Source organism: Oncorhynchus keta, unplaced genomic scaffold (genome assembly GCF_023373465.1).
Source record: "Oncorhynchus keta strain PuntledgeMale-10-30-2019 unplaced genomic scaffold, Oket_V2 Un_scaffold_3531_pilon_pilon, whole genome shotgun sequence".
NCBI lineage: Eukaryota > Metazoa > Chordata > Actinopteri > Salmoniformes > Salmonidae > Oncorhynchus > Oncorhynchus keta.
Window position 1 is genome coordinate 290,948 of NW_026290920.1, and position 17,608 is coordinate 308,555.

General features: G+C 48.5%; 1 protein-coding gene across 43 annotated transcripts in view; it reads right to left on the reverse strand.

Moving 5' to 3' along the window:
- The window catches only part of dmxl2 (Dmx-like 2), a 137,406-nt gene that overhangs the window by 64,570 nt on the left and 55,228 nt on the right, over nucleotides 1–17,608 (reverse strand). For all 43 annotated transcript variants that reach the window (XR_008131806.1, XR_008131801.1, XR_008131802.1 and 40 more), the window contains exons 26-32: nucleotides 17,313–17,448; nucleotides 14,568–14,678; nucleotides 12,703–12,872; nucleotides 12,529–12,626; nucleotides 12,158–12,323; nucleotides 2,848–3,112; nucleotides 1,722–1,927 (exon numbers count right to left, since the gene is read on the reverse strand). Coding sequence is in view for 2 of the 43 variants with exons in the window: in XM_052515880.1 (XP_052371840.1) it covers nucleotides 1,722–1,927; nucleotides 2,848–3,112; nucleotides 12,158–12,323; nucleotides 12,529–12,626; nucleotides 12,703–12,872; nucleotides 14,568–14,678; nucleotides 17,313–17,448 (1,152 nt within the window). In the remaining 41 variants the exon portion in view is untranslated. The remainder of the gene's footprint in view (nucleotides 1–1,721; nucleotides 1,928–2,847; nucleotides 3,113–12,157; nucleotides 12,324–12,528; nucleotides 12,627–12,702; nucleotides 12,873–14,567; nucleotides 14,679–17,312; nucleotides 17,449–17,608) is intronic.

Here is a 17,608-nt window from a genome sequence, read left to right on the forward strand (position 1 = left end):
CCTTTATTTATAAAAGGTGAGAAAAATGATACTAATCTTAAAATACTGTTAGTATACAATGACTATAGTTTTTAATGTCGTGCCACATTACACCTTATAATAAGTGCTATACTACAGCCGTGGCCAAAAGTTTTGAGAATGACACAAATATTAACTTTCCCAAAGTTTGCTGCTTCAGTGTCTTCAGATATTTTAGTCAGTTACTATGGAATACTGAAGTACAATTAAGAGGATTTCACAAGTGTCAAAGGCTTTTATTGACAATTACATGAAGTTGATGCAAAGAGTCAATATTTGCAGTGTTGACCCTTCTCTTTCAAGACCTCTGCAATCTGCCACATCCTGACTGATGGCAGCCCATTCTTGCATAATCAATGCTTGGAGTTTGCCAGAATTTGTGTTTTTGTTTGTCCACCCGCCTCTTGAGGATTGACCACAAGTTCTCAATGGGATTAAGGTCTGGGGAGACCGTTCCTGGCCATGGACCCAAAATATCGATGTTTTGTTCCCCGAGCCACTTAGTTATCACTTTTGCCTTATGGCAAGGTGCTCCATCATGCTGGAAAAGGCATTGTTCATCACCAAACTGTTCCTGGATGGTTGGGAGAAGTTGCTATCGGAGGATGTGTTGGTACCATTCTTTATTCATGGCTGTGTTCTTAGGCAAAATTGTGAGTAAGCCCACTCTCTTGGTTGAGAAGCAGCCCCACACATGAATGGTCTCAGGATGCTTTACTGTTGGCATGACACTGGACTGATGGTAGCGCTTACCTTGTCTTCTCCGGATAAGGTTTTTCCGGATTCCCCAAACAATCGGAAAGGGGATTCATCAGAGAAAATGACTTTACCCCAGTCCTCAGCAGTCCCTGTACCTTTTGCAGAATATCAGTCTGTCCCTGATGTTTTTCCTGGAGAGAAGTGGCTTCTTTGCTGCCCTTCTTGACACCAGGCCATCCTCCAAAAGTCTTCGCCTCACTGTGCGTGCAGATGCACTCACACACCTGCCTTCTACCATTCCTGAGCAAGCTCTGTACTGGTGGTGCCCCGATCCCGCAACTGAATCAACTTTAAGAGACGGTCCTGTCACTTGCTGGACTTTCTTGGGAGCCCTGAAGCCTTCTTCACAACAATTGAACCGCTCTCCTTGAAGTTCTTGATGATCCGACAAATGGTTGATTTAGGTGCAATCTTACTGGCAGCAATATCCTTGCCTGTGAAGCCCTTTTTGTGTAAAGCAATGATGACGGCACGTGTTTCCTTGCAGGTAACCATGGTTGACAGAGGAAGAACAATAATTCCTAGCACCACCCTCCTTTTGAAGCTTCCAGTCGGAGCTCAAATCTGCATGACAGAGTGATCTCCATCCTTGTCCTCGTCAACACTCACACCTGTGTTAACGAGAGAATCGCTGAAATGCAGTGGAAATGTTTTTTGGAGATTCAGTTCATTTGCATGGCAAAGAGGGACTTTGCAATTAATTGCAATTCCTCTGATCATTCTTCATAACATTCTGGAGTATATGCAAATTAACATCATACAAACTGAGGCAGCAGACTTTGTGAAAATTAATATTTGTGTCATTCTCAAAACCTTTGGCCACGACTGTACAGGTATAATACAATATCGTTTTTTAAGTGGTCAACTTCGATGCTTCTAAATGCATTGTATCCATGTGTGGTTGAATTGTGTTATTAAATGATTGATTAAAACAAATCAAAGACCTTGAAGTGTGCGTTGGCGGTGGTGAAGAAGAGTTTTCGTTCGATGAGGTTGATCTCGTCGACGCTGCTCTTCTCCGAGGTGAGGCCTAGTGATGATGTCACAGCACCCTCAGGGGACGCGTAGTGGCGGCGGATGATCAGGGGGTGTGTCCTCAGGTAGTTATAGAAACTAAATACCACTGGGTTACACGACTTCACCATCACATCTGGGGGGGTTAGAGAGGGAAAAGGGGAGAGAGAGAGGAGGGGAGGGAGGGGGGAGAGAGGAGGAGGGAGGGGGAGAGGGGGAGAGGAGGAGAGGGAGAGAGGGGAGAGAGAGAGGAGGGGATGGAGAGAGGGGGAGAGAAGGGGGAGGAGGGGAGGGGAGGGAGAGGGAGAGAAGGGGAGGGGGGGAGGGGAGAGGGGAGGGAGGGAGAGGGAGAGAGGGGGAGGGGAGGAGAGAGGAGGGAGGGGAGGGGAGGGGAGGGAGAGAAGGGGAGGGAGAGGGAGAGAAGGGGAGGGGGGGGGATGGGGAGGAGGGGGAGGGAGAGAAGGGGAGGGGAGGGATAGGGAGAGAGAGGGGAAGGGGAGGGGGAGGGAGGGAGAGGGGAAGGGGAGGGATAGGGAGAGAGGGGAGGGGAGGGAGGGGAGGGAGAGAGGGGGAGAGGGGAGGGGGAGAGAGGGGAGGGGAGGGATAGGGAGAGAGGGGGAGGGGGAGGGATAGGGAGAGAGGGAGGGGGGATAGGGAGAGGGGAGGGATAGGGAGGGGAGGGGAGGGAGGGGGAGGGAGAGAGAGAGAGGGGAGGGAGGGAGGAGAGAGGAGGGAGGAGGGAGAGGGGAGGGAAAGAGAGGGGAGGGGAGGGAGAGAAGGGAGGGGGGGAGGGAGGGGAGGATAGGAGAGAGAAGGAGGGGAGGGAGGGAGAGAAGGGGAGGGATAGGAGAGAAGGGGAGGGATAGGGAGAGAAGGGGAGGGATAGGGAGAGAAGGGGAGGGGGGATGGGGAGAGAAGGGGGAGGGGAGGGATAGGGAGAAAGTAAGAGGTAGATAGAGGTCAATGCAAATCAATCCAGTTACAATATAGCATCAGCACTCAGCTGAAACATCCCTGTCCTCTCTGAGGGTGTGATCTACCACCATGCTTGCTCACCTGGGTTTTCATCATCCTCTTTGGGGATGCACTCTAGCAGTGTGTCCAGGGCCTTGGTGTAGTCCTTCATGATCCAGAAGGCTATGCTGCGTAGGAATGGGTCCGGGTGTAGTTTGGTGCAGTGGTACCCTGACCCGTCCCTCTGGCAGCCCAAAACCTTCTCATACAGGACGGCTTGGCAGGTGGCACTGCTCTCATAGTCAGCCTCGTACAGCCTGGCTACTACCATGGCCAACTGGATATCTTCCATCTTCTCCAAGCACACCTAGAGAAGAGGGACAGTTACAGTACAGTTAGAGTAGAGGACAGTACAGTTAGAGTAGAGGAGTACAGAGAGGGGACTAGGGAGGGGAGTTGGAGAGGGGAGAGAGGAGGAGAGGCATATATTATTATTATTATTATATTAGGGGGACAGTTAGGGGAGGGGAGGGAGTTAGAGTAGAGGGCAGGACAGTTAGAGGAGGAGACAGAGAGAGGCAGGGTTAGAGGAGAGGGAGACAGGGAGAGAGGGAGGGGGACAGTTAGGGTAGAGGGGAGAGGAGAGGGGGGAGAGAGTATGCACACATGACTGTAAGAGCTTTGGGAAAGCGTCTGCTAAATGGCATGGGATTAGATTATTATATTAGAGGGGAGACAGTTAGAGGAGAGGACAGGACAGTTAGAGAGGGAGGGCAGGACAGTTAGAGGAGAGGGCAGGACAGTTAGAGGAGAGGGCAGGACAGTTAGAGGAGAGGGCAGGACAGTTAGAGTAGAGGGCAGGGGGACAGTTAGAGTAGAGGACAGTACAGTTAGAGGGGGGGATAATAATATATGCCATTTAGAGAGCTTTTAGGAGGACAGTTAGAGTCATGAGGAGGGAGGGGGAGATGGGTGGGGGAGAGAGAGACCCTGGGAGAGGACAGTAGAGAGAGAGAGGGAGAGGGGAGAGGGAGGACAGAGAGGGAGAGAGGAGGAGAGGGAGAGGGCAGGGGGAGAGAGAGAGGGGAGGGTACAGAGAGAGAGAGAGGGGAGACAGTTAGGAGAGGACATTACAGTTAGAGTAGAGGACAGGAGTTAGAGTAGAGGGGGTACAGTTAGAGGAGTACAGATAGGGAGAGGGCAGTACAGTTAGAGGAGAGGGCAGTACAGTTAGGGATAGAGGGCAGTACAGTTAGAGTAGAGGGCAGTACAGAGAGTAGAGGGCAGTACAGTTAGAGTAGAGGGACAGTACAGTTAGAGAGAGGGGACAGTACAGTTAGGGAGGGATACAGTTAGAGTAGAGGGGAGGGACAGGGAGAGAAGGGGAGTACAGTTAGGGAGAGGACAGTACAGTTAGAGGAGAGGGCAGGACAGTTAGATAGAGGACAGGACAGTTAGAGTAGAGGGGAGGGACAGTTAGAGGGGAGGGGATGACAGTTAGGGAGGGACATTACAGAAGGGGGAGGGGAGAGAAGAGAGGGATAGGGAAAGGGGAGGACAGTTAGAGAAGGGGAGGGATAGGAGAGAAGGGGAGGGATAGGGAGTTAGAGGGGAGGGGAGGGGACAGTTAGAGGGGAGGGGAGGGATAGGGAGAAAGTAAGAGGTAGATAGAGGTCAATGCAAATCAATCCAGTTACAATAGGGCATCAGCAGTTCAGCTGAAACATCCCTGTCCAGTCTGAGGGTGTGATCTACCACCATGCTTGCTCACCTGGGTTTTCATCATCCTCTTTGGGGATGCACTCTACAGTGTGTCCAGGGCCTTGGTGTAGTCCTTCATGATCCAGAAGGCATGCTACAGTTAGGAATGGGTCAGTTAGGGTGTAGTTTACAGTGTAGTGGTACCCTACAGTCCCTCTGGCAGCCCAAAACCTTCTACAGGACGGCAGTACAGGTGGCACTGCTCTCATAGTCAGCCTCGTACAGCCTGGCTACTACCATGGCCAACTGGATATCTTCCATCTTCTCCAAGCACACCTAGAGAAGAGGGACAGTTACAGTACAGTTAGAGTAGAGGACAGTACAGTTAGAGTAGAGGGCAGTACAGTTAGAGTAGAGGGCAGTACAGTTAGAGTAGAGGACAGTACAGTTAGAGTAGAGGACAGTACAGTTAGAGTAGAGGGCAGGACAGTTAGAGTAGAGGACAGTACAGTTAGAGTAGAGGGCAGTACAGTTAGAGTAGAGGACAGTACAGTTAGAGGAGAGGGCAGTACAGTTAGAGTAGAGGGCAGTACAGTTAGAGTAGAGGGCAGGACAGTTAGAGTAGAGGACAGTACAGTTAGAGTAGAGGACAGTACAGTTAGAGTAGAGGACAGTACAGTTAGAGTAGAGGGCAGGACAGTTAGAGTAGAGGGCAGTACAGTTAGAGTAGAGGACATTACAGTTAGAGTAGAGGGCAGTACAGTTAGAGTAGAGGACAGTACAGTTAGAGTAGAGGACAGTACAGTTAGAGTAGAGGACAGTACAGTTAGAGTAGAGGACAGTACAGTTAGAGTAGAGGACAGTACAGAGTAGAGGACAGTACAGAGTAGAGGACAGTACAGAGTAGAGGACAGTAGAGAGTAGAGGACAGTTAAAGTTGGCCTGTGTTACATAAGGAATATACATTGCCTTGCAAAAGTATTCACCCCCTTTTTTTTACAAAGCAAGTCAGTTAAGAACAAATTCTTATTTTCAATGACGGCCTAGGAACAACTGGGTTAACTGCCTGTTCAGGGGCAGAACGACAGATTTCTACCTTGTCAGCTCGGGATTTGAACTTGCAACCTTTCGGTTACTAGTCCAACGCACTAACCACCTTAACATTTTTCCTATTTTGTTGCAATACAAAATGGATTTAAATTGATTTTTAAATGGATTTCATGTAATGGACATACACAAAATACCGTAATTTCCGGACTATAAGCCGCTACTTTATTCTCACGCTTTGAACCTCGCGGTTTATACAATGACGCGGTTAATTTATGGATTTTTCCCGCTTTCACAAGATTCATGCCGCCAAAAAACTGAGCACTGTCACATAATGTGACGTAAATCGAGAGCGCTCAAACATCCCATCATTCTGATTACGGTAGTCATTTTGTCACCCTCATCATGGCAAAGACACGGAGAAATGCATATGATGCAGCTTTCAAGTTGAAGGCGATCGATCTGGCTGTTGGAAAAGGAAATAGAGCTGCTGCATGGGAGCTTGGCCTTAATGAGTCGATGATAAGACGTTGGAAAGCAGCGTGAGGAACTGACTCAGTGCAAAAAGACAACAACAGCTTTCAGAGGGAAGAAAAGCAGATGGCCCAAAGTATTTGCAGCCACTCGACATCAGTGTAAATCGTGCATTTAAGGTGGCGCTCCTTGTTCAGTGGGAGGCTTGGATGACAAGTGGGGAGAAATCCTTCACTAAAACGGGCTGCATGCGAAGAGCGACTTATGGTCAAGTCTGCCAGTGGGTCCTGACAGCGTGGAGCATTGTCAAAACATCCACTATCATCAACGAGTTTCGAAAGGCTGGACTGCTGCGTGTTGAAGGGGCAGCTGGACTGCTGCGTGTTGAAGGGGCAGCTGGACTGGGCGATGACCACCCACAAGAATGTATGAAGAATGGGCAGCTGGACTGCTGCGTATTGAAGGGGCAGCTGGACTGCTGCGTGTTGAAGGGGCAGCTGGACTGCTGCGTGTTGAAGGGGCAGCTGGACTGCTGCGTGTTGAAGGGGCAGCTGGGACTGCTGCGTGTTGAAGGGGGCAGCTGGACTGCTGCGTGTTGAAGGGGCAGCTGGACTGCTGCGTGTTGAAGGGGCAGCTGGACTGCTGCGTGTTGAAGGGGCAGCTGGACTGCTGCGTGTTGAAGGGCAGCTGGACTGCTGCGTGTTGAAGGGGCAGCTGGACTGCGTGTTGAAGGGCAGCTGGACTGACGTGAAGGGGCAGCTGGACTGCTGCGTGTTGAAGGGGCAGCTGGACTGCTGCGTGTTGAAGGGCAGCTGGACTGCTGCGTGTTGAAGGGCAGCTGGACTGCTGCGTGTTGAAGGGGCAGCTGGACTGCTGCGTGTTGAAGGGGCAGCTGGACTGCTGCGTGTTGAAGGGGCAGCTGGACTGCTGCGTGTTGAAGGGGCAGCTGGACTGCTGCGTGTTGAAGGGGCAGCTGGACTGCTGCGTGTTGAAGGGGCAGCATGAGCTCAGCGAGGTATTTGCCTCTGGATGAAAGTGAAGAGCGTCAATGAAAACGATCCAACATCGGATGAAGCAATTCTGAGGCTATTCAACTCCGACACCGAAGGAGATGGCTTCAGTGGTTTCAGTGCACAGGAGGAGGAAGATGGTGACCAATGACTTTCTTGGTCACTGTTTAATTTTTGTTACAAGCCGTGTTTCGTTTAAAGGCTGTGTAAAGTTAATTTGTTTCAATGTACCGGTAGGTACCTGCGGCTTATAGACATGTGCGGCTTATTTATGTACAAAATACATATTTTTGAATAATTCAGTGGGTGCGGTTTATATTCAGGTGCGCTTAATAGTCCAGCAATTACGGTAGTCAAAATTTGTGAAGTGAAATGGAAAAAAAATTACCTGTTTCAAAAATAAATTAAAAATTAAAAACGGAAAAGTGGTGTGTGCATATGTATTCACCCACTTTGCGATGAAGCCCCTAAATAAGATCTGGTGCAACCAATTACCTTCAGAAGTCACATAATTAGTTAAATAAAGTCCACCTGTGTGCAATCTAAGTCTCACATGATCTGTCACATGATCTCAGTATATATTTTTACACACCTGTTCAGAAAGGCCCCAGAGTCTGCAATACAACTAAGCAAGGGGCACCACCAAGCAAGCAGCACCATGAAAACCCAAGGAGCTCTCCAAACAGGTCAGGGACAAAGTTGTGGAGAAGTACAGATCGGCGTTGGGTTATAAAAAAATATCAGAAACTTTAAGCATCCCACAGAGCACCATTAAATCCATTATTAAACAATTTAAAGAAAATGGCACCACAACAAACATGCCAAGAGAGGGCCGCCCACCAAAACTCACAGACCAGGCAAGGAGGGCATTAATCAGAGAGGTAATAAAGAGACAAAAGATAACCCTGAAGGAGCTGCAAAGCTCCACTGCAGAGATTGGAGTATCACTAAGCTGTACACGCCACAGAGCTGGGCTTTACGGAAGAGTGGACAGGCCAGAAAAAAGCCCATGCTTAAAAAAATAATAATAAGCAAACATGTTTGGTGTTCACCAAAACGCATGTGGGAGACTCCCCAAACATATGGAAGAAGGTACTCTGGTCAGATGAAATTAAAATTTAGCCTTTTGGCTATCAAGGAAAATGTTATGTCTGGCACAAACCCAACACCTCACATCACCCCGAGAACACCATCCCCACAGTGAAGCATGGTGGTGGCAGCATCATGCTGTTGGGATGGTCTTCATAGGCAGGGACTGGGAAACTGGTCAGAATTGAAGGAATGCTGGATGGCGCTAAATACATAGAAATTCTTGAGGGAAACCTGTTTTAGTATTCCAGAGATTTGAGACTGGGACGGAGGTTCACCTTCCAGCAGGACATTGGCCCTATGCATACTGCTAAAGCAACACTCAAGTGGTTTAAGGGGAAACATTTAAATGTTTTGGAATGGCCTAGTCAAAGACATGTCCCAAGAGACTTGCAGCTGTAATTGCTGCAAAAGGTGGGTCTACAAGTATTGACTTTGGGGGGGTGAATAGTTATGCACGCTCAAGTTTTCCGTTTTTTTGTCTTATTTCTTGTTTGTTTCTTCAAAGTGGTTGGCTTGTTGTGTAACTCAAATGATACAACCCCCCCAAAAATCTATTTTAATTCCAGGTTGTAAGGCAAGGGGTGAATACTTTCGCAAGCCACTGTAAAGGTAAGTAAGTAAGTGACAGAGTAAAGGACAGTTAAGAGTAAAGGACAGTTAAGAGTAGAGGACAGTTAAGAGTAGAGGACAGTTAAGAGTAGAGGACAGTTAAGAGTAGAGGACAGTTAAGAGTAGAGGACAGTTAAGAGTAGAGGACAGTTAAGAGTTGGCCTGTGTTGCTAGAGGACAGTAAGAGGAGAGGACAGTAAGAGGAGAGGACAGTAAGAGGAGAGGACAGTAAGAGGAGAGGACAGTTAAGAGTAGAGGACAGTTAAGAGTAGAGGACAGTAAGAGGAGAGGACAGTAAGAGGAGAGGACAGTAAGAGGAGAGGACAGTAAGAGGAGAGGACAGTTAAGAGTTGGCCTGTGTTGCTTTAGGAATATAAAGGCCTAGTAGAGGAGAGGACACTTAGAGGAGAGGACACTTAGAGGAGAGGACACTTAGAGGAGAGGACACTTGGAGGAGAGGACACTTGGAGGAGAGGACACTTGGAGGAGAGGACACTTGGAGGAGAGGACACTTGGAGGAGAGGACACTTGGAGGAGAGGACACTTGGAGGAGAGGACACTTGGAGGAGAGGACACTTAGAGGAGAGGACAGTAAGAGGAGAGGACAGTAAGAGGAGAGGACAGTAAGAGGAGAGGACAGTAAGAGGAGAGGAGAGTAAGAGGAGAGGACAGTAAGAGGAGAGGACAGTAAGAGGAGAGGACAGTTAGAGGAGAGGACAGTAAGAGGAGAGGACGGTAAGAGGAGAGGACAGTAAGAGGAGAGGACAGTAAGAGGAGAGGACAGTAAGAGGAGAGGACAGTAAGAGGAGAGGACAGTAAGAGGAGAAGACAGTAAGAGGAGAGGACAGTAAGAGGAGAGGACAGTAAGAGGAGAGGACAGTAAGAGGAGAGGACAGTAAGAGGAGAGGACAGTAAGAGGAGAGGACAGTAAGAGGAGAGGACAGTAAGAGGAGAGGACAGTAAGAGGAGAGGACAGTAAGAGGAGAGGACAGTAAGAGGAGAGGACAGTAAGAGGAGAGGACAGTAAGAGGAGAGGACAGTAAGAGGAGAGGACAGTAAGAGGAGAGGACAGTAAGAGGAGAGGACAGTAAGAGGAGAGGACAGTAAGAGGAGAGGACAGTAAGAGGAGAGGACAGTAAGAGGAGAGGACAGTAAGAGGAGAGGACAGTAAGAGGAGAGGACAGTAAGAGGAGAGGACAGTAAGAGGAGAGGACAGTAAGAGGAGAGGACAGTAAGAGGAGAGGACAGTAAGAGGAGAGGACAGTAAGAGGAGAGGACAGTAAGAGGAGAGGACAGTAAGAGGAGAGGACAGTAAGAGGAGAGGACAGTAAGAGGAGAGGACAGTAAGAGGAGAGGACAGTAAGAGGAGAGGACAGTTAGAGGAGAGGACAGTAAGAGGAGAGGACAGTAAGAGGAGAGGACAGTAAGAGGAGAGGACACTTAGAGAGGACAGTAAGAGGAGAGGACAGTAAGAGGAGAGGACAGTAAGAGGAGAGGACAGTAAGAGGAGAGGACAGTAAGAGGAGAGGACAGTAAGAGGAGAGGACAGTAAGAGGAGAGGACAGTAAGAGGAGAGGACAGTAAGAGGAGAGGACAGTAGAGTAGGGTAGATGGAGTTCTGAGAAGCCACACCAGGCACTGTCCACACATCAAGCAGGTTCTGCATGTGCAGGGTTTGTAACAGACTTATTAAGAAACCTGACAACCATAGATGTATTCAGGGTCTGTCTCTTGCTGGACTAAAAATGCTGTTCAACGGCAAATCAAGGTTCAAGGTTTAGACTGTTTGCTAAAAGTGACTAAACAGTAAGACTCATGGCTAAGAAAGACTAAAATGATGAACGTGTGATCGAGTGTTCTCCTCAATGATGACCTTTTGAACCAACTGTCTGGTAAACTATCCCCAAACACTTACAGTAGGAACCCATTCCCCCTCTAGGCAGTGTCCTGCTATCAGCATGTTGAGACTGTGCTGTTGCACCCTCAGCCCAAGGTAAAGTAACCCCAACATTTACGTAGCTAACCATCCCCACAACCTTATCTTTCAGGTTTAGACTAGACCATTCACACACACAGCTGTAGAGTCTCACGTCATTGACACACCTCCTAGTTGACTTCCATAAACATTGGTCTGTGCCAGGTTTCCATGGCGAGGACAATGTCACAACAACAGACACAATACAGGTGCAGCTGAAGTAGGTCTAAACTAGGAACAGACTGTGTGTGTGTGTGTGTGTGTGTGTGTGTGTGTGTGTGTGTGTGTGTGTGTGTGTGTGTGTGTGTGTGTGTGTGTGTGTGTGTGTGTGTCTGTGTGTGTGTGTGTGTGTGTCTGTCTGTCTGTCTGTCTGTCTGTCTGTCTGTCTGTCTGTCTGTCTGTCTGTCTGTCTGTCTGTCTGTCTGTGTGTGTGTGTGTGTGTGTGTCTGTCTGTGTGTGTGTGTCTGTGTGTGTGTGTGTCTGTGTGTGTGTGTCTGTGTGTGTGTCTGTGTGTGTGTGTGTGTGTGTGTGTGTGTCTGTGTGTGTGTGTGTCTGTGTGTGTGTGTGTGTGTGTGTGTGTGTGTGTGTGTGTGTGTGTCTGTGTGTGTGTGTCTGTGTGTGTCTGTGTGTGTGTCTGTGTGTGTGTGTCTGTGTGTGTGTGTGTGTGTGTGTGTGTGTGTGTGTGTGTGTCTGTGTGTCTGTGTCTGTGTGTGTGTGTGTCTGTGTGTCTGTGTGTCTGTGTGTCTGTGTGTCTGTGTGTGTGTCTGTGTGTCTGTGTGTGTGTGTGTCTGTGTGTGTCTGTGTCTGTGTGTGTGTGTGTGTGTGTCTGTGTGTGTCTGTGTGTGTGTGTCTGTGTGTGTGTCTGTGTGTGTGTCTGTGTGTGTGTGTCTGTGTGTGTGTGTGTGTGTGTGTGTGTGTGTGTGTGTGTGTGTGTGTGTGTGTGTGTGTGTGTGTGTGTGTGTGTGTGTGTGTGTGTGTGTGTGTGTGTGTGTGTGTGTGTGTGTGTGTGTGTGTGTGTCTGTGTGTGTGTGTCTGTGTGTGTGTGTCTGTGTGTGTGTGTGTGTGTGTGTGTGTGTCTGTGTGTGTGTGTCTGTGTGTGTGTGTGTGTGTCTGTGTGTGTGTCTGTGTGTGTGCGTGTCTGTGTGTGTGTGTCTGTGTGTGTGTCTGTGTGTGTGTGTGTGTGTGTGTGTGTGTGTCTGTGTGTGTCTGTGTGTGTGTGTGTGTGTGTGTGTGTGTGTGTGTGTGTGTGTCTGTGTGTGTGTGTCTGTGTGTGTGTGTCTGTGTGTGTGTGTCTGTGTGTGTGTGTGTCTGTGTGTGTGTCTGTGTGTGTGTGTCTGTGTGTGTGTCTGTGTGTGTGTGTCTGTGTGTCTGTGTGTGTGTGTCTGTGTGTGTGTGTGTGTGTGTGTGTGTCTGTGTGTGTGTGTGTGTCTGTGTGTGTGTGTCTGTGTGTGTGTGTCTGTGTGTGTGTGTCTGTGTGTGTGTCTGTGTGTGTGTCTTTCCAGACCTCGATGGCGTCTTTCAGGGAGCCAGCCAGCAGGAAGAAGGCAGCAGCCTGTTCAAAGCGCTGTTTCCCCAGCAGAGAGAAAGCGTTCTTCAGAGCTGCTTTACGCCAGCGGTCCTCACTGAAGTTATTCTTAAAGAACACCGTCATCTTCTCATCACGCTGAGACCTAGAGGAGAGGAGGAGGAGAATATAATATTCATTATTTACCTACTGTACATGATTCATGTAATATAGTTCTGACACATGGATAAACATAACATGTGGATTTTAAAGAAAAGTCCAGGAGAGGTGAATAACTAAACAAAAAGGTGAGACAACAGAAACTGATCTGGGATCAGGCAAGAGGTCCAGGTGTGTTCCAGGTGTGTTACCTGAAAAGGCCCCAGAGAACAGCCTTCTTCTTCATGGCCAGGTAGAACAGAGCTGCATCTAAAGGATCGTTGTTCCTCTGGAATGCTGCCTTACCCACCTACACACAGATCAACCAATCAAACCATGAAGACCAATCAATCAATGAGTTCAGGCCACACCACACCATCCCCTACCTTCTCCACCATCCTGCGTAGTGTGTTGATGTTGCGTATCCACCAGCCCACCCCTACAGCCCGTAGCTCAGACCACTGAGGGTCTCCTCTCTGCATGGCTGGGATCATATTCAACATCTCCTCCTCAGCCTCCGAGTGGAACGCCCACGCAAAGTGACACGTAGACAGACCTGGGGGGAGACAGGTGACTGTGTTCAGAGAGGAGAGAAAAGGTTGCTTTGCTTCAGTGCTTGATTGTTGACTGTTGTGTGCTTTAGTAAAACATACAAAAAGGGAGGGAACAGGGCCCAGAGAGAGAGAGACAACATATCTGGACCTGGGAGGGAACAGGGCCCAGAGAGAGAGAGACAACATATCTGGACCTGGGAGGGAACAGGGCCCAGAGAGAGACAACATATCTGGACCTGGGAGGGGACAGGGCCCAGAGAGAGAGACAACATATCTGGACCTGGGAGGGAACAGGGCCCAGAGAGAGACAACATATCTGGACCTGGGAGGGAACAGGGCCCAGAGAGAGACAACATATCTGGACCTGGGAGGGGACAGGGCCCAGAGAGAGAGACAACATATCTGGACCTGGGAGGGGACAGGGCCCAGAACAGGGCCCAGAGAGACAACATATCTGGACCTGGGAGGAACAGGGCCCAGAGAGAGACAACATATCTGGACCTGGGAGGGACAGACAACATATCTGGCCCAGGGCCCAGAGAGAGAGACAACATATCTGGACCTGGGACAACATATCTGGACCTGGGAGGGAACAGGGCCCAGAGAGAGAGAGACAACATATCTGGACCTGGGAGGGAACAGGGCCCAGAGAGAGACAACATATCTGGACCTGGGAGGGACACAGGGCCCAGGGCCCAGAGAGAGAGACAACATATCTGGACCTGGGAGGGAACAGGGCCCAGAGAGAGACAACATATCTGGACCTGGGAGGGGACAGGGCCCAGAGAGAGAGAGACAACATATCTGGACCTGGGAGGGAACAGGGCCCAGAGAGAGACAACATATCTGGACCTGGGAGGGGACAGGGCCCAGAGAGAGAGAGACAACATATCTGGACCTGGGAGGGAACAGGGCCCAGAGAGAGAGACAACATATCTGGACCTGGGAGGGAACAGGGCCCAGAGAGAGAGAGACAACATATCTGGACCTGGGAGGGAACAGGGCCCAGAGAGAGAGAGACAACATATCTGGACCTGGGAGGGAACAGGGCCCAGAGAGACAACATATCTGGACCTGGGAGGGAACAGGGCCCAGAGAGAGAGAGACAACATATCTGGACCTGGGAGGGAACAGGGAACAGGGACAACATATCTGGACCTGGGAGGGAACAGGGCCCAGAGAGAGAGACAACATATCTGGACCTGGGAGGGAACAGGGCCCAGAGAGAGAGAGACAACATATCTGGACCTGGGAGGGAACAGGGCCCAGAGAGAGACAACATATCTGGACCTGGGAGGGGACAGGGCCCAGAGAGAGAGAGACAACATATCTGGACCTGGGAGGGAACAGGGCCCAGAGAGAGACAACATATCTGGACCTGGGAGGGAACAGGGCCCAGAGAGAGACAACATATCTGGACCTGGGAGGGAACAGGGCCCAGAGAGAGACAACATATCTGGACCTGGGAGGGAACAGGGCCCAGAGAGAGACAACATATCCACTGCAAGTTATCCTACATATCCAATACTAGAGCAATATCTCAGTATAATATACCAATAAGACACTCTCTATGACCCTCTCCATCACAGCTCAGAAAGACAGATTGTGAAGCAGGAGTGTGTGTGTGTGTGTGTGTGTGTGTGTGTGTGTGTGTGTGTGTGTGTGTGTGTGTGTGTGTGTGTGTGTGTGTACCATACCTTGGTGCAGCAACTGCATGCGGTACAGTGGGGGTAGAGAGGTGAGGAGACAGGTGTGTAGACGCATGGCTAACAGGTACCTCAACCCACACTCATCCAGGGCCTCACCACCTAGATAGAAACACATTATTAACACATGGGTTAGTGTAGCACATTAACTCACACACACACACTGATCAGATGGAATCAGATGGTGCCAGTCTTTCCCATTCATGAAGAGGGTTGAGGGATCTCTCTGTCCCCCTCTACCCATCCATACTGATGGCTTCGGATTTATAAACTTGAAATATTGTTAATCATCACTTATACTGGAGACATAAGGAGTTCCATAGTCTGGTTTCTACACCAGAAGTTAACTTCTTGGTGACAGGGGGCAGTATTGAGTAGCTTGGATGAATAAGGTGCCTAGAGTTGACTGCCTGTTACTCTGTCCCAGGTGCTAATATATGCATATTATTCGTAGTATTGGATAGAAACCACTGAAGTTTCTAAAACTGTTTGAATGATGTCTGTGAGTATAACAGAACTCATACGGCAGGCGAAAACCTGAGACAAATCCAACCAGGAAGTGGGAAATCTGAGGTTTGTAGTTTCATTTAAGTGATTGCCTATCCAATATGCTGTGTCTATGGAGCCAGATTGCACTTCCCAGGGCTTCCAGCAGATGTCAGCAGTCTTTAGAAAGTTGTTTGGCACTTCTATTGTGGAAGGGGGCCGAATAAGAGCTGTTTCAACAAGTGGACTAGGCTGAGGCCAATCAGGTGTTTACTGAGCGGTCACGCGGGCGCGCCGTTCCTTTGTTTTCCTCTGTAATGAATACGCTATTCTCCGGGTTGGAATATTATTGAAGATTTATTATAAAAAGACCCTAAGGATTGATTGTAAACATCGTTTGACATGTTTCTACAAACTGTAATGGAACTCTTGACTTTTCTTCTGGATTTTGCATTCGCGCATTGTGCCTTTGGAATAGTGAACTAAACGTGCGAACAAAACGGAGGTATTTGGACATAAATATGGACGTACTCGAACAAAACAAACATTTCTTGTTGAAGTGAGAGTCCTGGGAGTGCATTCCGATGAAGATCAGCAAAGGTAAGTGAAGCTTTATAATGCTATTTATGACTTTTGTTGACTCCAGAATTTGGCGGGCAACTGTATGGCTTGCTTTTGTGGCTGAATGCTGTTCTCAGATTATTGAATATTGTGCTTTTGCCGTAAAGCTTTTTTGAAATCTGACACAGCGGTTGCATTAAGAACAAGTTTATCTTTAATTCTATGTAAAACATGTATCTTTCATCAAAGTTTATGATGAGTATTTATGTTATTTGATGTGGCTCTCTGCAATTTCTCCGGATGTTTTGGATGCATTTCTGAACATGGCGCCAATGTAAACCGAGGTTTTTGGATATAAATATGAACTTTATCGAACAAAACATACATGTATTGTGTAACATTGAGTCCTTGGAGTGTCATCTGATGAAGATCGTCAAAGGTTAGTGCTTAATTTAATCTATATTGCTGCTTTTTGTGACACCTCTCTTTGGTTGGAAAATGGCTGAATGCTTTCTGACTCGTTGCTGACCTAACATAATGATGTGTTCTACTTTCGCTGAAAAGCCTTTTTGAAATCGGACACTGTGGTTGGATTAACGAGAAGTGTATCTTTAAAATGGTGTAAAATACTTGTATGGTTGAGGAATTTTAATTGTGAGATTTCTGTTGTTTTGAATTTGGCGCCCTACAATTTCACTGGCTGTTGGCAAGGTGGGACGCTAGCGTCCCAAACAATCCCAGAGAGGTTAATGGGTATCTGTAGGAGGAATGTATATGGTGGGGTCAAGGAAGGATGGATAGGAGCCAGGGGGTTTTGGGAGGTGCTGAGTAGAGGAGAGGCAATCACATAACTGTAGTCACTGATGATGGTGGAGCTGTGGAGTAGTGAGGAAGGGGGTCAAGGTCAGGTCAGGTCAGCTTAAAGGAGAAGGAACAGTTTATGGCCCATATCACTTAACTTCCTGCCTAGTAATAAAGATGTAATGTTTAGAGGGAAGGAGGAGACTCCACCCAAACTGGGGCATATACACGACAACTGGTGGAAATATGTCTTTGTCTTACGCAGCTGTACAGCCCAATGGGTAAATAAACTTAGTTTAAGCTTTACTAGTCTTCTGAGTTTTACTAGGTTCATGTAGAACCTCTCCATCCCCCTCTACCCATCCATGAAAACACTGATTTAGCAATCAGCCCTTTAAATGTCTTCCCCTCTATGTGCCTGGTCCTCCTCCCTAAATGGTACCCCATTTCCTATATATTGCACTAGTTGTTCATGGTAGCATGGTAGTTCAATGTGCCCCATAGTCCTTTGTCTTAGTGTGTCTCGTCCATGAACCTTTTAACCTTCTCTCCTCTCCCCTCTCAATCTCTCCCTCTCCCTTTTTCTCTCCCTCTGCTTACTTTACAGAGGAACAACCTGCTAAGGTCTCTTTCTCACTTCCCCCTTAAAGACTAAATAACATCTATAACAGACTGATACTGGAGGTGAAATGACAAAGATAACTGTCAGTGTGTGTTTATATCAACCATTAAGAACACGTAATCAGGGAACAACTCTGACTAGACTAATTACATTATATTTCCATTTGTTTTGCCTAATAGACCATGGTCAGGTAAAACATGACCCAAGTCACAGACACCCTTCCCTCCCTCCCTCCCTCCCTCCCTCCCTCCCTCTCTCAGACTGACCTGTGTACTGTTTGTCAGTGGAGCTGCTGACCTCTGAACTGGTGGTAGCTACAGTATCAGCTAGAGCCACCAGAAACATCTGTTCCAACCTGGTCAGACCTGGAAGACTGGAATGCATCAGCTGACTAGATAACACCTGGAGGGAGAGAGAGAGGGAAGGAGAGAGAGAGGGAAGGAGGAGAGAGAGAGGAAGGAGGAGGGAGAGAGGAGAGAGAGAGGAAGAGAGAGAGGGAGAGAGAGAGAGAGAGGAGAGAGGGAGAGAGGGAAGGAGAGAGGGAGAGAGAAAGGGAAGGAGA